General features: G+C 49.6%; 2 protein-coding genes across 2 annotated transcripts; both read left to right on the top strand.

The window, feature by feature from the left end:
* Positions 211-3,896, top strand: LOC110432379 (wall-associated receptor kinase 2-like). Its single transcript, XM_021452658.1, has 3 exons — positions 211-322; positions 536-1,047; positions 3,672-3,896. The coding sequence occupies exons 1-3, from the start codon at positions 211-213 to the stop codon at positions 3,894-3,896; spliced, it is 849 nt and encodes a 282-aa protein (XP_021308333.1).
* LOC8084308 (wall-associated receptor kinase 3) lies at positions 4,701-6,382 on the top strand. Its single transcript, XM_021452768.1, has 2 exons — positions 4,701-4,845; positions 4,955-6,382. Exons 1-2 carry the CDS (start codon positions 4,749-4,751, stop codon positions 6,145-6,147), a joined length of 1,290 nt encoding a protein of 429 aa, XP_021308443.1. The 5' UTR covers positions 4,701-4,748; the 3' UTR covers positions 6,148-6,382.

Here is a 16,579-nt window from a genome sequence, read left to right on the forward strand (position 1 = left end):
TGAAATAGTGCCACAGAATGGAACCTGATGACGGAGAGCTAAAGAAGTGGAGATGAAAACCACAGAAATAATGAATCTCGATTTCTAAAAATGATTTTTAGGGCGGTGATTATATTTTAGCTGTCCCAAAAGATATATAGCCATCTCTAAAAATCGATTTTTAGGTGCAGCTGGCTAATGCTCGTAAAAATCATTGATTTCTACCGACGAATGGCTAGAGGCGGCTGGAGTAGCCACAACCACTACTACAGCGGGTCAACAGCCGCGTCTAATAATAATGCTGGTTGGCTTAGTGTGGTGTGTCTCACCAGCGCACCGAATGGTGAGAGGCTTTTTATATATGACCTAGACCAAAAGATTTTTCTTTCTTTGAACAGAGACCAAAAAAGATTTATAATTACCAACCTTATCGTTTTTCTTTTTATCTGGAACGAATTGGTACACTTGTCTCACCTATATATATTTATAGCCGTAGCGAGCATGCTAAGTGCGTAGCTATACCCCTACGGCCTACCCAGTGCTACCTGAATACTAGCAAGCAAAGGTACCAGGCTGGCTACACCTGATGAAGCACCCATTCACCAACCATCTTCTCCTCGTCTGCCTCCTCCCGGCCGTCGTCTGGGTGCTAGGCTGCTAGCCTTAGCCGGAGCCGGAGCCGACGACCAAGTGCCGCCGCAGGCGCACCGGCGGCCAGCTGGATGCAAATCGAGGTGCGGCGACGTCGACATCCCGTACCCATTCGGCATCGGCGACCAGTGCGCCTTCGACCATGGCTTCGACCTCGCCTGCACCCGTCGCGTCGACGGCACCTACAGGCCTTTCCATGGCCCGTTCGAGTTGACCAACATCTCCATACCCGATGCCAAAGCTTGGACGAAGATGAACATCTCTTGGCAGTGCCATGATAAGGACGCGGGCCCCGGCCACATGAAGTGGGAGACTTGGAGACAAAATTTCACACACACGCCGTTCAGGATCTCGACCGTGGACAACAAGTTCTTCGTCATTGGCTGCAACACGCTAGGCTATATTACGAGTGAATATGTAAGTAATTTCTTTTTTCCCCCTTATATTAGTACAGTGGGGTAGCTAGTGGTTGCGTCCACGCTGACCAACGCGCTTATCGCGACTCCTCCAACCCCGCGACCGAGCATGGTCGTCCTGACTATAGATGTGGCGTTCCAGCCACTCCAAATTCCGGTTAATTAGAAGCAGCCCATTAGACTATCTTTAGACGGTCTCCAACAGCATATGCAATTGGTCACCCAAACCTAAAATGTATTTTACACAGTGAAAAACTCCCCTCCAACAGAGTAGGCAATCAGAGTAGCTATTTTGCGTGGGAGGAGAGAGAGAGGGAACGCAAATATGCGTTCTACCGTCACATGACCCAAATCTCTGGCGTGGAGAAGACGGACGAACGTCTCCTGGCTTGCGTGAATGCGGTTCAGTGTCGGCGCGGCGCGCACAGGGCTCTCTGACGGTGACGCGGTCACGCAGCCCACCTCGCTCAGATGGCGGCGCCAATGGAGGAACGATGGACTCCCATGGATGGCGGCCCCGACTGCGAGAGAGAAGGGTGGAGCGAGGCGGAGGGCGGAGCAAGGAAGATCTGGGCAAAGAGCACGTACGGGCGGAGATCTGGTCGAAGAGCAGAGAGCGGGCGCACCGGAGAGAGAACGGCGGAGCGAGGCGGAAGGAGGAAGAAGGATTCTCGTTTGCGTCGTTGGTTGGAGATGAGAGTTTCAAGTGTGATAACCCTTTTACTGTACACGAGGCAAACCAACAAATGCCTCCTGTTTTTAGGTCTGAACGGTTGGAGACAACCTTAGCAACAGCACCGTACCGGACCTCTTTGACATTTGGGTAGTGCCCGAGACAAAGAGTTCTATATTATATTATTTTTAGTCTTCTCCAATAATAGAATCCAAAATAGAACGATTTGGTCGGTTCCAACTAGTTTCTTTTCTCGGGTGCCAAATGACAAATCTTTCCTTCTCCATCTTCTCCAGCACTACTTTTTTTGATCAAGGAGAGCTTATATTTGTGTTGTGCCTCTTCTATCAACAAAAATAAGTCCCCCATCTAGGTACTCTGTTAGAGGGTATTTTTAACCAATGCAATACCATTGAATGAAGGTCCATTTTGGATTTAGGTGCCACAATGGGTATTCTGTTGGAGATAGTGTTAGCATCCCAGGCCAACTGGTTGAAACTAGCTCTCAAAATCCCAGACCTAGTTGTAGCTAGTTTCAACCACACCGGCCCAGTCAGCGCCTCAATGAGTCAAAACTACTCGGAACTAGACTCATAGCACCACTACACATTTCAACTAGATAGAACACCATCCCTAGACCCTAGCAGCGCCCCTAGGCCCTAGTTTCAAATAGTCACAACCCTAGTTGGAACCAGTCAAAACCAGTTACAACTAATCCGATCGTGATCCTTGTTGGAATCGGTCAAAATTGGTTTAGACTCCCCCGCAACACCCTAAAGCTACTTCCAACTACTCATGACCCTTGTTAGAAACAAATTTCACACACCACACACCGATTCCAACTGGTTGGAACCCATCCCTAGTAGTGCCATAGGGCTGGTTCCAACCGGTCATGACCCTAGTTGGAATGAGTCAAAAGGTGACCCTAGGTGTATGGAGATGCGTGCAGGAGAAAATTCTACTAGCTATGGCGGGTGACGCACTCAAGGTAGATGCACTAACTTGGTTGCATGACTATAAAAAATGATTTTATGAGACATTGTCCAAACACTAATGCTGGCGGTCATACAAATGCAACCGTCTCCTAAAATACCTGAGGATTTTTGGAGATGATCATTTTATTTACAGAGGGGATCATCACCCATCTCGCATAATGGATTCATGGAGGCGGATGTTTTATTTGCGCAGGCAATCAGATAATGCGCGCCTCCTAAAACGTATTCTGGCTCCAAAAATGGAGGTCATTTCCGAAGGTGACCTCTTAAGAGGCTCATCTCAAAAATTGGCTCGAGACCCAAATAAGCCCAGAAGGCATGTTAGCCATCTTATGTATATATAACTGAGTTAGGATTTGGAGGCCTCATCCCCTCTCTTAATCGTCTCTCTCTCTCTCTCTCTCTCTCTCTCGTTCTCTCATCTCCCGGCAGTGGCGCTTTCTCTTCTCTCCAAACAGTGGCGGCAGCGGCACGGGCATCGCACGCGCGTCCGGTAGCAGTGGATGCATGTGCTAGGGTTCATGCCCGGTGGCAGCGGTGACTCGCACGTGCACCGAAGATGGTTGCCACACGTGCTCCGGTAGATTTGCCATGCTCTGTCGGCCCAATGACGATGGATCTGGCGGTGACACGCTGTGATGGCCCAACAACAGATCCGGCTCTAGGACATTCAATTTATTTTTTTTATTGACTAACCCAGTGGGCATATGACTGCCTCGGTAGGTACCGATTAATCTAGACCTTTAGCTGTAGGCGGACGGGATGCCCGCCTACTTTAATGTATTTTGGCCAACTAGGTTAAGTTTTGTGTAGTTGTGTTGGGCGGTCTAGGCACTACCAAAAATAAGCACAAAGACCACCTTCATTTCCTAGACTGGTTTTTAGAGCTTTTTTATATGCTTTTTAGCTATTATTACGAGCATAATAACACTACAAGGGCTAACGCTGGTCATGCAGTATACCATAGGTTGCTTGTCCCAATGCTACATGGAACCGACAAACACGAGGTCATGCTCCTTCGGCAGCGGCTGCTGCGAGGTGGATGTTCCAATTGACATGGGGTGTTTTCAGTCTTACTTCAATCCAGACTACAACGCCACCGCTGGCTGCGGCTATACAGTAGTGATGGAAGCGAACGCGTTCAGCTATAGCGCGATGTATAGGAACTCAGGCCTTGTTTAGTTTCAAAAAAATTTCGGATTTCGGTACTGTAGCATTTTCGTTTTTATTTGACAAATATTGTCCAATCATGAACTAACTAGGATCAAAATATTCGTCTCGCGATTTACAGATAAACTGTATAATTAGTTTTTGTTTTCGTCTATATTTAATGCTTCATGCATGTGCCGCAAGATTCGATGTGATAGGGAATCTTGAAAACTTTTTGGATTTCAGGGTGAACTAAACAAGGCCTCAACGTCGTTTCTGGATGCATACAGCGGCAAATTTCCAGTTGTAATGGACTGGAGGATTGGATCGTCCACATGCGAGGATGCTATTAAGAACCACAGTTCATCATATGCATGTGTTAGCGACAAGAGTCAATGTGTCAACAGCACCAATGGGCCAGGCTACCGCTGCAAGTGCTCGGATGGGTATCAAGGCAATCCGTACGTCAGCGAAGGATGCACAGGTTCATTTTTTATCTCTGAAATTAAGGCCTTGTTTACTTCTTCCCAAAAACCTAAAATTTTTTTAAGATTCTCCGTCACATCGAATCTTTAGACGTATGCATGAAGTATTAAATATAGATAAAAATAAAGACTAATTACACAGTTTGGTCAAAATTGATAAGACGAATCTTTTAAGCCTAGTTAGTACATGGTTGGACAATAATTACCACAAACGAACGAAAAAGCTACAGTGTAACGAAATGTTTTGGTTGATGAACTTAACACGGCCTAACATAAAAATTTTGATGCAACGATTCTGATTAAGAGGTGTATATATATAGTTGTAAAGTGTTGTTATTCTCTTTCAGATATTGATGAGTGCCTTTATGATAATGCGAACAATTGCACGGCCAGAGGGGCCATGATTTGCGAGAATACACAGGGAAGCTATAGATGTTTATGTCCACAGGGAAAAACAATGGCGAATGGCAAGTGCATGGCAAGGTCCTTATCTCCAGGTCAGCCATATGCTTTAGACTGTGTTAACTAGCTGCACAAGCTAGCACAGCTACTGCAACCCGCAAGGAACTGGTAACAACATTGTTTGCTTCTGTATTTTGATTTCAGGTATAAGCATCGCGATAGGTGTTGGTAGTGGCACAGTCCTTCTGCTCCTGGTTCTCTTTGGGATCATCATTACCCGAAAACATAAACAATTGAAGACTAAAAGATTGAAACAAAAGTTCTTCAAGCAAAACCGTGGACAGCTATTGCAGCAGTTGGTTGGTCAAAGGGCGGACATTGCGGAAAGGATGATCATACCTTTGGAGGAGCTTGAGAAGGCGACAAACAAGTTTGATAAAGCTCGTAAGCTCGGTGATGGCGGGCACGGTACTGTGTACAAAGGCATCCTATCGGACCTCCATGTCGTTGCTATCAAGAAGTCAAAGATTGCAGTTCAAAGAGAGATCGATGAGTTCATCAACGAGGTTGCCATCTTGTCACAAATAAGCCACATAAATGTTGTGAAGCTCTTTGGGTGTTGTCTAGAGACAGAGGTGCCTTTGCTTGTCTATGAGTTTGTTTCCAATCGTACCCTGTACCACCACCTTCATGTCACGGAACCAAAATCATTGGCATGGAACGATAGGTTGAGGATCGCGACAGAGATAGCCAAAGCTATTGCCTATCTTCATTCGGCTGTTTCAATCCCTATAATCCATAGAGATATCAAGTCCACAAATATACTTCTCGATGATACTCTAACATCAAAGGTATCAGATTTTGGAGCTTCAAGACACATTCCATTTGATCGGACAGGAATAACAACCAAGGTGCAAGGAACAATAGGATACATGGATCCTACATACTACTACACGAGACGGCTCACTGATAAGAGTGATGTTTACAGCTTTGGAGTTGTTCTAATTGAATTGCTTACTAGGAAGAAGCCATTTTCATATGTGTCCTCAGAGGAAGAAGGCCTTATTGCACATTTCATTGACCGACTTGAATCAGGTAGACTGACTGAAATATTAGATTGGCAAGTAATCAAGGAGGGAGGGAAACAGGTTGAACAAGTTGCTATATTAGCCGCGACATGTGTGAAAATGAATCCAGACCAGCGACCAACCATGAGACAAGTGGAGATGGCACTCGAATCCATTCAATCAATGGAGCAAGTTTTGGACAATGTTGCAGGGGAGAAATTGGTGGCTAGTATTAGAAGATCTCACCTTGAAAGAAGAAGCGTTCAGGACATGACTAGGCAGTATAGCTTGGAAGAAGAGTACTTACTGTCCTCAAGGTACCCTCGGTAGTCGGTAGTTTTGCAATAAGGTCATGGAAAGGAGAAAGACATGCAGCTCTATAGAGCACAAAACAAATTATTTCCTATCAAGACAGGAAGTAATTCATAGCTTGTACCAGTATCGCACTTGCATTTTCTATTTACCCCTCACCATAAAACTGATGTGAGATGCAGTCCATCAGCCTCTCGTGGCGATCCATTATATCACCATGGCTCAGACAAATCTAACTAAGCTGTTCTGAAGAATTCAGCAACCATATATATATAAGTAAAAGATTTGATTTGTCCTATGAAACCGACGTTCAACTCATACATGCATGTAGCATCAAGTTTTCTGCTTGGCTGAACAGTGACCGAAGGTTTGTTTCTTCATGGACCTTCCCAGTTCCCATCGTGTTCATTCATCTGAAATGCAGCATGCGCGTTGCACACCGTCCACCGGTCTGGCCATATGGGTAGTGCCGCGCGTGCCCCCCTGGCCGACCTCACCAGCGGCGGCGGATCGTCAGCACACGCGCAGGTCGCAGCCTGTTTAGCCCAATGGTGAAGCTAGAATTTGAATCTTTTGTATTCCTTTGCTGGTGTCTGGTGGGCCGTCGCACAGTGTTGCCTCTAATTTCATGACCAAGGTGCGCCCTCGCCGGTCGCCATGTAGGCGTAGCGTAGAATTGACACTTATTGTTTAGGTCATTTTTCATGTTTACCATCAACAGCGTGCTCCGTTGGGACGGCCATCAATCCACCATGACCGAGGCTCTCATACCTTCACTGTAACCGCCATGCTACCACATTAGGGCACTCACAATGCAAGACTCTATCATAGAGTCCAAGACAATTCATTATATATTATTTATGGTATTTTGCTGATGTGGCAGCATATTTATTGTAGAAAGAGGTAGAAAAAATAAGACTCCAAGTCTTATTTAGACTCTAAGTCTACATTGTTCGAGGTAATAAATAACTTTAAACACTATGATAGAGTCTGCATTGTGAGTGCCCTTAGCAGCCATAACCACCACTATGACACCAACTCCCTACTCCACTCGAATGGGAAGGGTACGACACCCATTCTAGGAAGGTACGAGATGAACAGGGACTAGTACGACTCTGAAATGTGGCACCAGGAAGCGAAAAAGACTACATGACCTCGCCCGAGACCTCCAACTACGCCTGAGCCTCCTATTTGTCCCGAATTTAAAGGAAGAAGGTGTACCCTAAAGACTACTTTTTCCATTTAACTGTTCTCAGCACATATAAAAGGGACATGGGAGATCTCATGAAGGCGACATCGGGGATACACGAACACAACATTCGTCGTTACATCATCTAGTGATACACTCACTGCCACGCACAAGACTTGGGAACCCTTTCCCTCTCTCGAACAACTTGTAACCCCTACTGCAAGCCCACTGGCCAAGAGCAAACGAGTCGTGCTTAGCACTAGAAGTATGGACCTGCCCAAGGGCTCAAACTAGTATAAACCTTTTGTCATCTTATCCATCATCCAGGCCTCAGACGCGCAAAGCACAAATTTACTCGTCGGTTAGGCTCTCGGCCAAATTACCCGTCGACAATATCCATGGTCCATACTCCATACCATACATAATACACTCATAATCTATTACTAATCATGCATACATCCATTCAAAACAAAATAATAGAGTCATAACAATCCCAAGTTTATCTAATAATCAACCAATTGTGAAGTGCTCATGGCCAGCAACATTGGCTCGTTATGCTCGCGAGCTAGCTCGAGCAAGCCAGTGAGCCGGCTCGATAACGACATGAGCTAAAATGCTAGATTAGCTCGTTCAAAAATATAAGTGAGCTGAGCCAAACCACTAATTAGCTGAGTCGAGTGAGCTACCGAGCTGTGAGCTTTTCGTTCAGCCCTAATATATCCCATGCACATTACTAAAAACATGTGCGGTAACATGCTAAGCACCTAGATGAACACCATGAGGGACAACAAAGGATTCACTTGCAATTTGCCTGAACATGCGACACTTGGGAGGACTCATGAAGGAGTTACATGTTATCCAATGTGTGAGTTGTAGCCTGTGGGGGTATAAACCCCTATACCCTTACGGCCAGACTTAGGCCAGGAGGCTTGGCCCATTACGAGACAAGTTCGAGGCTTGATCCGGCAGCTCGGAGTTTCGCGCAAGGAAACAAGACGTGGAGATCAAGCAGGATTCTAGTCGGTTAGAATAGGAATTGATATCGAACTATCTATGGCAATTGTAACCGACTAGGATTAGCTTCTAGATCTGTAACCCTGCCCTCCGGACTATATAAGGAGAGGCAAGGGACCCCCCTAGGACATCATATTCTCTCAACACAAATCAATACAACCAGACGCAGGACGTAGGTATTACGCCAACTCGGCGGCTGAACCTGGATAAAAAGCTTGTCCGTGTCTTGCGTCACCATCGAGTTCGTAGTTTGCGCACCGTCTACCGATAAACTACTACCGTGGGTATACCCCAAGGTAGACTGCCGACTAGCTTTCGTCGATAGTGGCGCGCCAGGTAGGGGTTGTGCGTACAACTTCTCCGGTGAACAAGATGGTCATTGTTCCAGCTTCCGCGACCGTGCCTGAAGGCCTCACGCTCACCGTCGGCCAGATCACGTGGACGATGCACGGCGGCGGTCTCGTGACCACGGTTTCGGAAGGAACCCAGATCCAATCTGGGATGACGGCGGCGTCGGTTCCGACCACACGGATGCTGGCACCGAGCACCCGACCACCGCTCCCGCGCTACAAGGGAAAGAAGATCGACGGCTTGGATCTTCTCCGAGCACTTGATCGCGCTGATTCCAAGCTTCTCGAAGCTTCCCAGCTAGTAGATGGGATCTTACGTCGACCTGACCAAGCCGCACCAACGGATTTTTTCAACTCCTACCGGCCAACTCGTGTCATCACACACGAACAGCTGGGGACGACTCTTACGATAACCTCCATCCCCTTAGGACGGTCCGTCAAGATCAAGGCTGATCCGGAGGAAGGGTATCTTTGCAGTCTGAACAACTCGGCCTCTCTCTACTCACGGCACGTCCAATCCCTTTTCAACGAGGCGGGTTGGCTGCCAAAGTGGAACGGTCGACTAGCTCATCACTACGTCAACGTGGTGACGGTCCGAGAACTACGGGACGGCCAGGCTTCCAGCACAAATTCGAGCATTGGTTCCGTTCTCACTGAAGTCATAAACTCCGAGGACGAGGACTACGACCTGGATTTGCCTCCACATCCTCCGGGTTTCTCTCGCTTCCCGGTCTTCCCACCCCGGCGAGGTGACATCGTTTTCAACGTCAGCGCCGACGAGCCGGCCGTTGATGGAGAAACAGACGAGCAGAGGCAGCTCCGCGAGCAGCGCAACGCCGACCGCGCCCGACGACGCGCGGACGAGGAACGCCAACTCCCGCCGCATAATCTCAGTGACGCTTTCGACATGGTCGGGGACCAGCCAGTGTACAAAACGCCAAGCACCAATGTGGCTGTCGCCATGGCCAATTTAGACCGACTCCCTGATACTCCCGAGTGCCAGGGCGTCCGATCCAGCGTTCGAGCACATCTGATCGCCGCGATGGGACAGACAGCCACTCTGCTCAAAAGAGTCCAAGCCGTCTCCTACACAGAGGCCTCCTCCGACCAGACCCACCGCAGCCGGACATCACCACAGCCCAGCGGCCACCACCGCAACCGTTCCCCCAACAATCATCAAAAAGACTCACGGCGTGGCGATGGCGGTCGGGATGCTGGCGGCCGTCGCGAGCAGAATCACAGGCGTGGTCAGGAAGTAAACCAGCACAGGGATCTTCGATACAACATCCCTCCCAAAGACGTCCGAGACCGCATCAACAGGCGCGCTACGGAGAGAGCAGTCCATGAAAACTTGTGTCGTATTGAATACGATGCAACACACGGCCCCCCGGGCCTGAGACAGTTCTCTTCGCACCTCCGCCAGGTCGTGTGGCCCCGCAATTTCAGGCTTGAGAAACTCAAAAAATACGACGGCAAAGAAAATCCAGAAAATTGGATCACTCTTTACGAGATCGTCGTCCGATCAGCAGCAGGAGACGAGCACGTCATGGCCAACTACTTCCCAGTAGTCCTCGACCAGGCTGGTCACCAGTGGCTCCTTGGCCTGCCCGAGGACTCTTTCGACTCTTGGGAAGAGCTACGCCAGGCTTTCATCGACAACTTTATCGCCACATGCGAGCAACCTGGGAACAAGTACGACCTCGAAAGGATAAGGGACAGGAAAAATGAGCCTCTACGCGATTACATCCGACGATTCTCGGATATGCGCCTTAAGATCCCGAAGATTTCCCACGACGAGGCCATATCTGCTTTCATCAAGGGGCTGCGCTTCCATGAAGCACTGAGGAACAAGCTGTTGCGCAAAAGGCCAACAACGATGGCCGAGCTTCTTGCCACGGCTAAAAATTACGCCGACGCCGACGATGCAGAAAAACTCATCCGGGACGATGCGAGAGGTCCCGACCAGCCTCCTCGACGAGATGATAGTCGCGGTCGCTTCGACAATAGGAATCACCGCAGTCCCGACAACCACGATCACAGGGAAGGTTGGGACAGGCGGCGCGACAATCGCGACGATTTCAGAGGAAAGCGCCCCCGCGACCATGACCACGAAGTGAATACAGTAAAGCGCCCCAACGGGCGGCGGGACTACCAAGAAGACTACAACAAGACGTTGAAGGGACCATGCCAACTGCATCCAAAGTCCAACCATACCATGGAAGAGTGTCGCATCCTCAAAAGCATCTATACGCGGTGGGCCGCCCAAGACGACTCCGCCAAGAAAAATGGGAAACAAGACGGGCGCGACCACGAAGACGAGGACGAGGACCAAGATAGGGACCCACGACACCAATATGTCAGTCCCACCGACGTTGTCCACTCCATCTTCGGGGGCAAGGTCTCCATCGAATCTAAGCGAGACAGAAAGCTCTTCAAGAGAGCCTGCCTCAACATAGACAGCACGGACGGCCTGATCGCAGACCGGAAATTCCCCCCTGGTCACACAGGGAAATATCCTTCAGCAGGAAGGATCAGTGGGCCGCCATCCCAGAGCCAGGTCGTTTCCCTCTAATCTTGGACCCTTGCATTAACAGCATCAGATTCGAGCGAGTGCTCGTCGACGGAGGAAGCTCCATTGACATCCTCTTCCGCAACAGCCTGCCCGCTCTCAAGATATCTCCGGCACAGCTAAAACCCTACGATGCTCAATTCTGGGGAGTGCTGCCAGGTCAGAGTTCAGTGCCCCTCGGACAGATAACATTGTCTGTCCAATTTGGCACGTCCGACCACTTTCGAACAGAGTTCGTCAACTTTGTGGTCGCTGACTTTGATGGGACCTACCACGCTATACTGGGCCGACCATCGCTGACAAAGTTCATGGCAGTCTCGCATTACTCATACTTGGTCCTCAAAATGCCTACGGAGAAGGGCGTCCTAACCGTCAGAGGCAATGTTTACACTGCATATACTTGCGAAGAGGAGAGCTTCAAGATCACTGAGGCAATTGATCTCTCAATTCGCATGGCAGAAACAGCAACCCAAGCTGCACAGCTACCTCCCGACCAGCTCCGACTACCCTAGCAGGAGACCTCCAAGAAGAATTCAAAATCCAAGGAGTACAAGGAAGTACATCTCGTTGAAGGCAGCCCCGAGAAGACGGCCCTCATCGGGGCCAACTTGGACCCTAAATAGGAAGACGCGCTCGTCAGGTTTCTAAGGGACAACGTAAGCGTTTTCGCATGGAAACCCACAGACATGCCCGGCGTCCCACGAAACCTGATCGAGCACTCCTTAAATGTCTCGAAGACCGCAAGACCCATCAAGCAAAAGCTGCGACGGTTCGCTCGTGACAAAAAGGAGGCTATTAGGACAGAAATAACACGGCTTCTAGCAGCCGGATTCATAAAAGAAGTGTATCATCCCGATTGGCTTGCCAATCCGGTTCTTGTACGAAAAAAGAATAATGAATGGAGAATGTGCGTTGATTACACTGATCTCAATAAACACTGTCCTAAAGATCCTTTTGGTCTCCCTCGCATCAACGAGGTGGTCGACTCAACGGCCGGATGCGAACTCCTCTCTTTTCTAGACTGCTACTCTGGTTATCACCAGATCTCATTAAAGGAAGACGATCAGATCAAAACGTCTTTCATCACTCCTTTCGGCGCATACTGCTACACCACCATGTCCTTCGGACTCAAAAACGCCGGGGCCACATATCAAAGGGCCATCAGCAATGCCTTCACGACGAGATTCGTGATGACCTCGTTGAGGCTTATGTAGACGACGTCGTCGTCAAAACAAGGGACGCAAGCACCCTAATTGACAACTTAGACCGAACCTTCAAGGCACTAAACAGATACAAGTGGAAGCTTAACCCCAAAAAGTGCATCTTTGGGGTCCCTTCCGGTCTACTACTCGGCAACGTCGTTAGCCGCGACGGCATACGGCCGAATCCTTCAAAAGTAAAAGCAGTACTTGACATGCGACCACCTAAGAATATCAAGGATATTCAGAAGCTCACCGGATGTATGGCCGCTCTCAGCCGCTTCATCTCAAGACTAGGAGAAAAAGGCCTCCCCTTCTTCAAACTCTTGAAAGCGTCAGAAAAATTCTCCTGGACAGAAGAGGCTGACGCTGCGTTCACCCAACTTAAGACTTTCCTCACCTCACCGCCTGTTCTCACGGCGCCTCAGCCCAATGAAGACTTACTTCTTTACATTGCAGCAACCGACAGGGTCGTCTCCACAGCAATAGTAGTCGAGCGAGACGAGCCAGGCCACGTCTACAAGGTCCAGAGACCCGTTTATTTCATAAGCGAAGTCTTAAACGAGTCCAAGGCCAGATACCCGCAAATACAGAAGCTCATATATGCCATTCTAATAACGTCAAGGAAGCTAAAGCACTACTTCGACGGCCATCGAGTCTTGGTAACCACCAGTTTCCCTCTTGGGGATATTTTGCGCAATAAAGACGCCAACGGCAGAATTGTAAAATGGGCAATGGAATTATGCCCATTCTCTCTGGATTTTCAGAGCCGCACCACAGTCAAGTCTCAGGCCCTGGTCGATTTCATCGCAGAGTGGACGGATCTCAACGAGCCTCCCGTTTCCGACGTCTTCGACCACTGGTTAATGTTCTTCGACGGGTCCGTGAACATCAACGGTGCCGGCGCTGGGATACTTTTCGTGTCGCCTAACAAGGACAAACTGCGCTACGTCCTTAGGATCCTTTTTCTAGCATCGGATAACATCGCCGAGTACGAAGCATGCCTGCACGGCATACGACTAGCCGTTGAGCTGGGAGTCAAACGCCTCTACGTTCACGGCGACTCCGCTTTAGTCATCAACCAGCTCAATAAGGAATGGGACGCAACCCACGAGAAGATGGATCTCTACTGCAAAGAAATTCGCAAATGGGAAGCCAACTTCTACGGCATAGAATACATCCACGTGGTCCGGGATAAGAACCAAGCAGCGGATGCGTTGTCAAAGTTAGGGTCATCTCGGGCCCAGATCCCACGAGGTGTTTTCGTCCAGGACATCCATGAGCCAAGTGTGGGCTCAGGCCTGGTCGAAAAGCAACCTACTGAGGCAATGATCGTAGACGTCGCTACTCCGACAACCAGTAGCCGTGATTGGCGCACCCCGTTCATCAGATATATATCGGACGGGTCAGGCTTTCAGGATAAAACAGAGAACGAGCGCCTCATTCGACGATCAAAGAACTACATACTGGTGGATGGCAAACTTATGCGAAAAAATGCAAGTTCTGAAGTGCTGCTCAAATGCATATCACAAGACGATGGCATCAAGCTCCTCGACGACATACATGTCGGATCCTGCGGCAACCACGCTGCCTCCAGAACGCTGGTCGGGAAGGCTTTTCGAGCAGGCTTTTACTGGCCAACCGCGGTCATCGACGCAGAAAAACTGGTCCAACATTGTGAGGGATGTCAGTTCTTTGCCAAAAGGACCCACGTACCTGCTCATGAGATTCAAACTATTCCGTCGTCCTGGCCTTTCGCCTGCTGGGGGCTCGACATGATCGGGCCATTTAAGCCGGCCCCCGGCAACTTCAGGTTCGTTTTCGTATTAATCGACAAGTTCTCAAAGTGGATTGAATACATGCCACTGGTCAAAGCAACCTCCGAGAAGGCTGTGGAGTTCCTCAATCAAATCATACACAGATTTGGGATCCCAAATAGTATAATCACCGACCTGGGTACTCAGTTCACTGGCTCCACATTTTGGGACTTCTGCGATGACAGAGGCATAGTCATAAAATACGTGTCAGTAGCTCACCCACGAGCAAATGGCCAAGTCGAGCGTGCGAACGGGATGATCATTGACGCCCTAAAGAAAAGATTATACACCGAGAATGACAGAGCACCTAGTCAATGGATGAAAGAGTTGCCAGCCGTAGTCTGGGGTCTCCGAACACAGTCTAGTCGGAACACCGGGGTGTCTCCCTACTTCATGGTTTACGGCACAGAGGCAGTGTTGCCGTCTGATATAACCTTCGGGTCTCCAAGAGTTGAAAACTTCGACCAGTCGATGGCCGACAACACCAGGGAGCTCGAAATCAACTGCATGGAAGAAAAGCGTCTAAATTCATGCCTTCGAACAACAAGGTATCTTGCAGCCATTAGACGGTACCACAACAGGAACGTCAAGGACCGTTCTTTCGTGGTCGGCGATCTGGTACTCAGGTGGAAAACAAACCAGGAAGGAATGCACAAGCTATCCACTCCCTGAGAAGGACCCTTTGTGGTCGCCGAACTCACACATCCCACATCCTATAGATTAGCACATCCAGACGGGACACGCGTGCCTAACTCTTGGCACATAGACAAACTGCGCCATTTTTATCCATAAGTTCCAATAACTTTTGCTTGTAAGTTTCTAGTAATTGGCAATAATAAAAGTTTTTCTTTTTGGCTATACTTTGTTTACACGCAGAGCTTTCGACGAGAACAACAATGTCCTCTGCGACGGAAATTCTTAACGACTACCAATCAAACACAGTGATACATCACTCAGATAACTTTACAGCGCTCAAAATCATGGTCATGACAAAATCAAACTTTATTACAAACTTTACATACAATGTTTACAATAAAACACCCTGACGGGCGGTCACTAGTCTACTCCTACAGACTATTCTACTAGGCCTACTGCTCGGGCTGATCACCCGCCTGGCCTTGCTGCCCGGACGAAGGGGTCGGGGCCACCGGCGCCTGGCTGGTCGAGACCGCAGGCGTCGACCGCCCATCTCCGGCAAGGGACGCCCCCGATAACTCCCTGGCTGACCTGTCCGAACCCGGCTGGTCGGGGGGAGTGGCCGTCCCGCATAGATTGATGTCGCCGATCACCGTCGACGACAAGTCTAGCAGACCAGCCCGAAGCTCGTCCGCTTCCTGTGGGCCGACTTTCTTGGGGTACCCCTTCTTCAGCCTGGACAAGTCGACCAGAGGGTAGTGGGCGCGCACCATGCTGAGGACATGCGCGCTAGCGAACTCCCCGGCGTCCTTCACGAACTGCTGGAGCCAGTCCCATGCCCGTTGCGCCTTTTCGACTGGCGTCAGTCTCGGCGCGTGGGGCTGGCTTTCTGGAAGCTCGGGGCTGATCAAGTCCAGGACCGGGGCTATTCCTTTCCAAATCCTAATACAATTAGCCTTCCAGGAGTCCCGATCCTTGACCAGCTCGTCTAAGTGCTTCTTGGTATTCACCTTGAGCACTCCAAATCAAGCAAGAGGTTAGTCTAAGCATACCGAAAAGAACGTTGAACGGCAAATACCGGGGGCGGCACGGTTATTACCAGACAACTCCCGGTCCCTCTGACCTAGCTCCTCCCCTGCTCGGCGCCCGGCCTCCAGTGCCCCGGCAAGCTCTTGGCCGAGCTGCTCTCTCTCTTGTCGGAGGCGCGCAACCTCTTCCTTCAAGTCTACAAGAACACTTCCCTGTTCAAACAGAACCAACCACGCGGCTACATACAGCTGCTCGGAGCATGTGACTGACCTGTCCGCTGCCGATACTGGTCGGCTAAACGACGAGTGAGCTCGAGACGACGCTCCTCCTGGGCGCTCATCTCCGCCACCTTCTCCCCAAGCTCCGACCGCAGCCGGTCCACCTCCGCGGTCAGGGCCTTGTTCTCGGCCACAATGCCTTCTATTTGGTCGAAGCACCTCTTCCGGTACTTCGCCGTTTTCATTGCGCCCTGCAAGAAGTACATATATCGACCCAGCAAGATAACACAAAAGTGTTGAACAGTGCAAAGGATCACTTACCTTGACTTCATCCACGAGACACTTGGCCGCGCGCTCCACCCTGGCGGCCTCTTCCGTCTCAGCGAGCTCCTCGTGCCCGATGAAGTGGTCCCCGCGTTGGCGCCACAC

This window comes from Sorghum bicolor, chromosome 2 (assembly GCF_000003195.3).
Source record: "Sorghum bicolor cultivar BTx623 chromosome 2, Sorghum_bicolor_NCBIv3, whole genome shotgun sequence".
Taxonomy (NCBI): Eukaryota; Viridiplantae; Streptophyta; class Magnoliopsida; order Poales; family Poaceae; genus Sorghum; species Sorghum bicolor.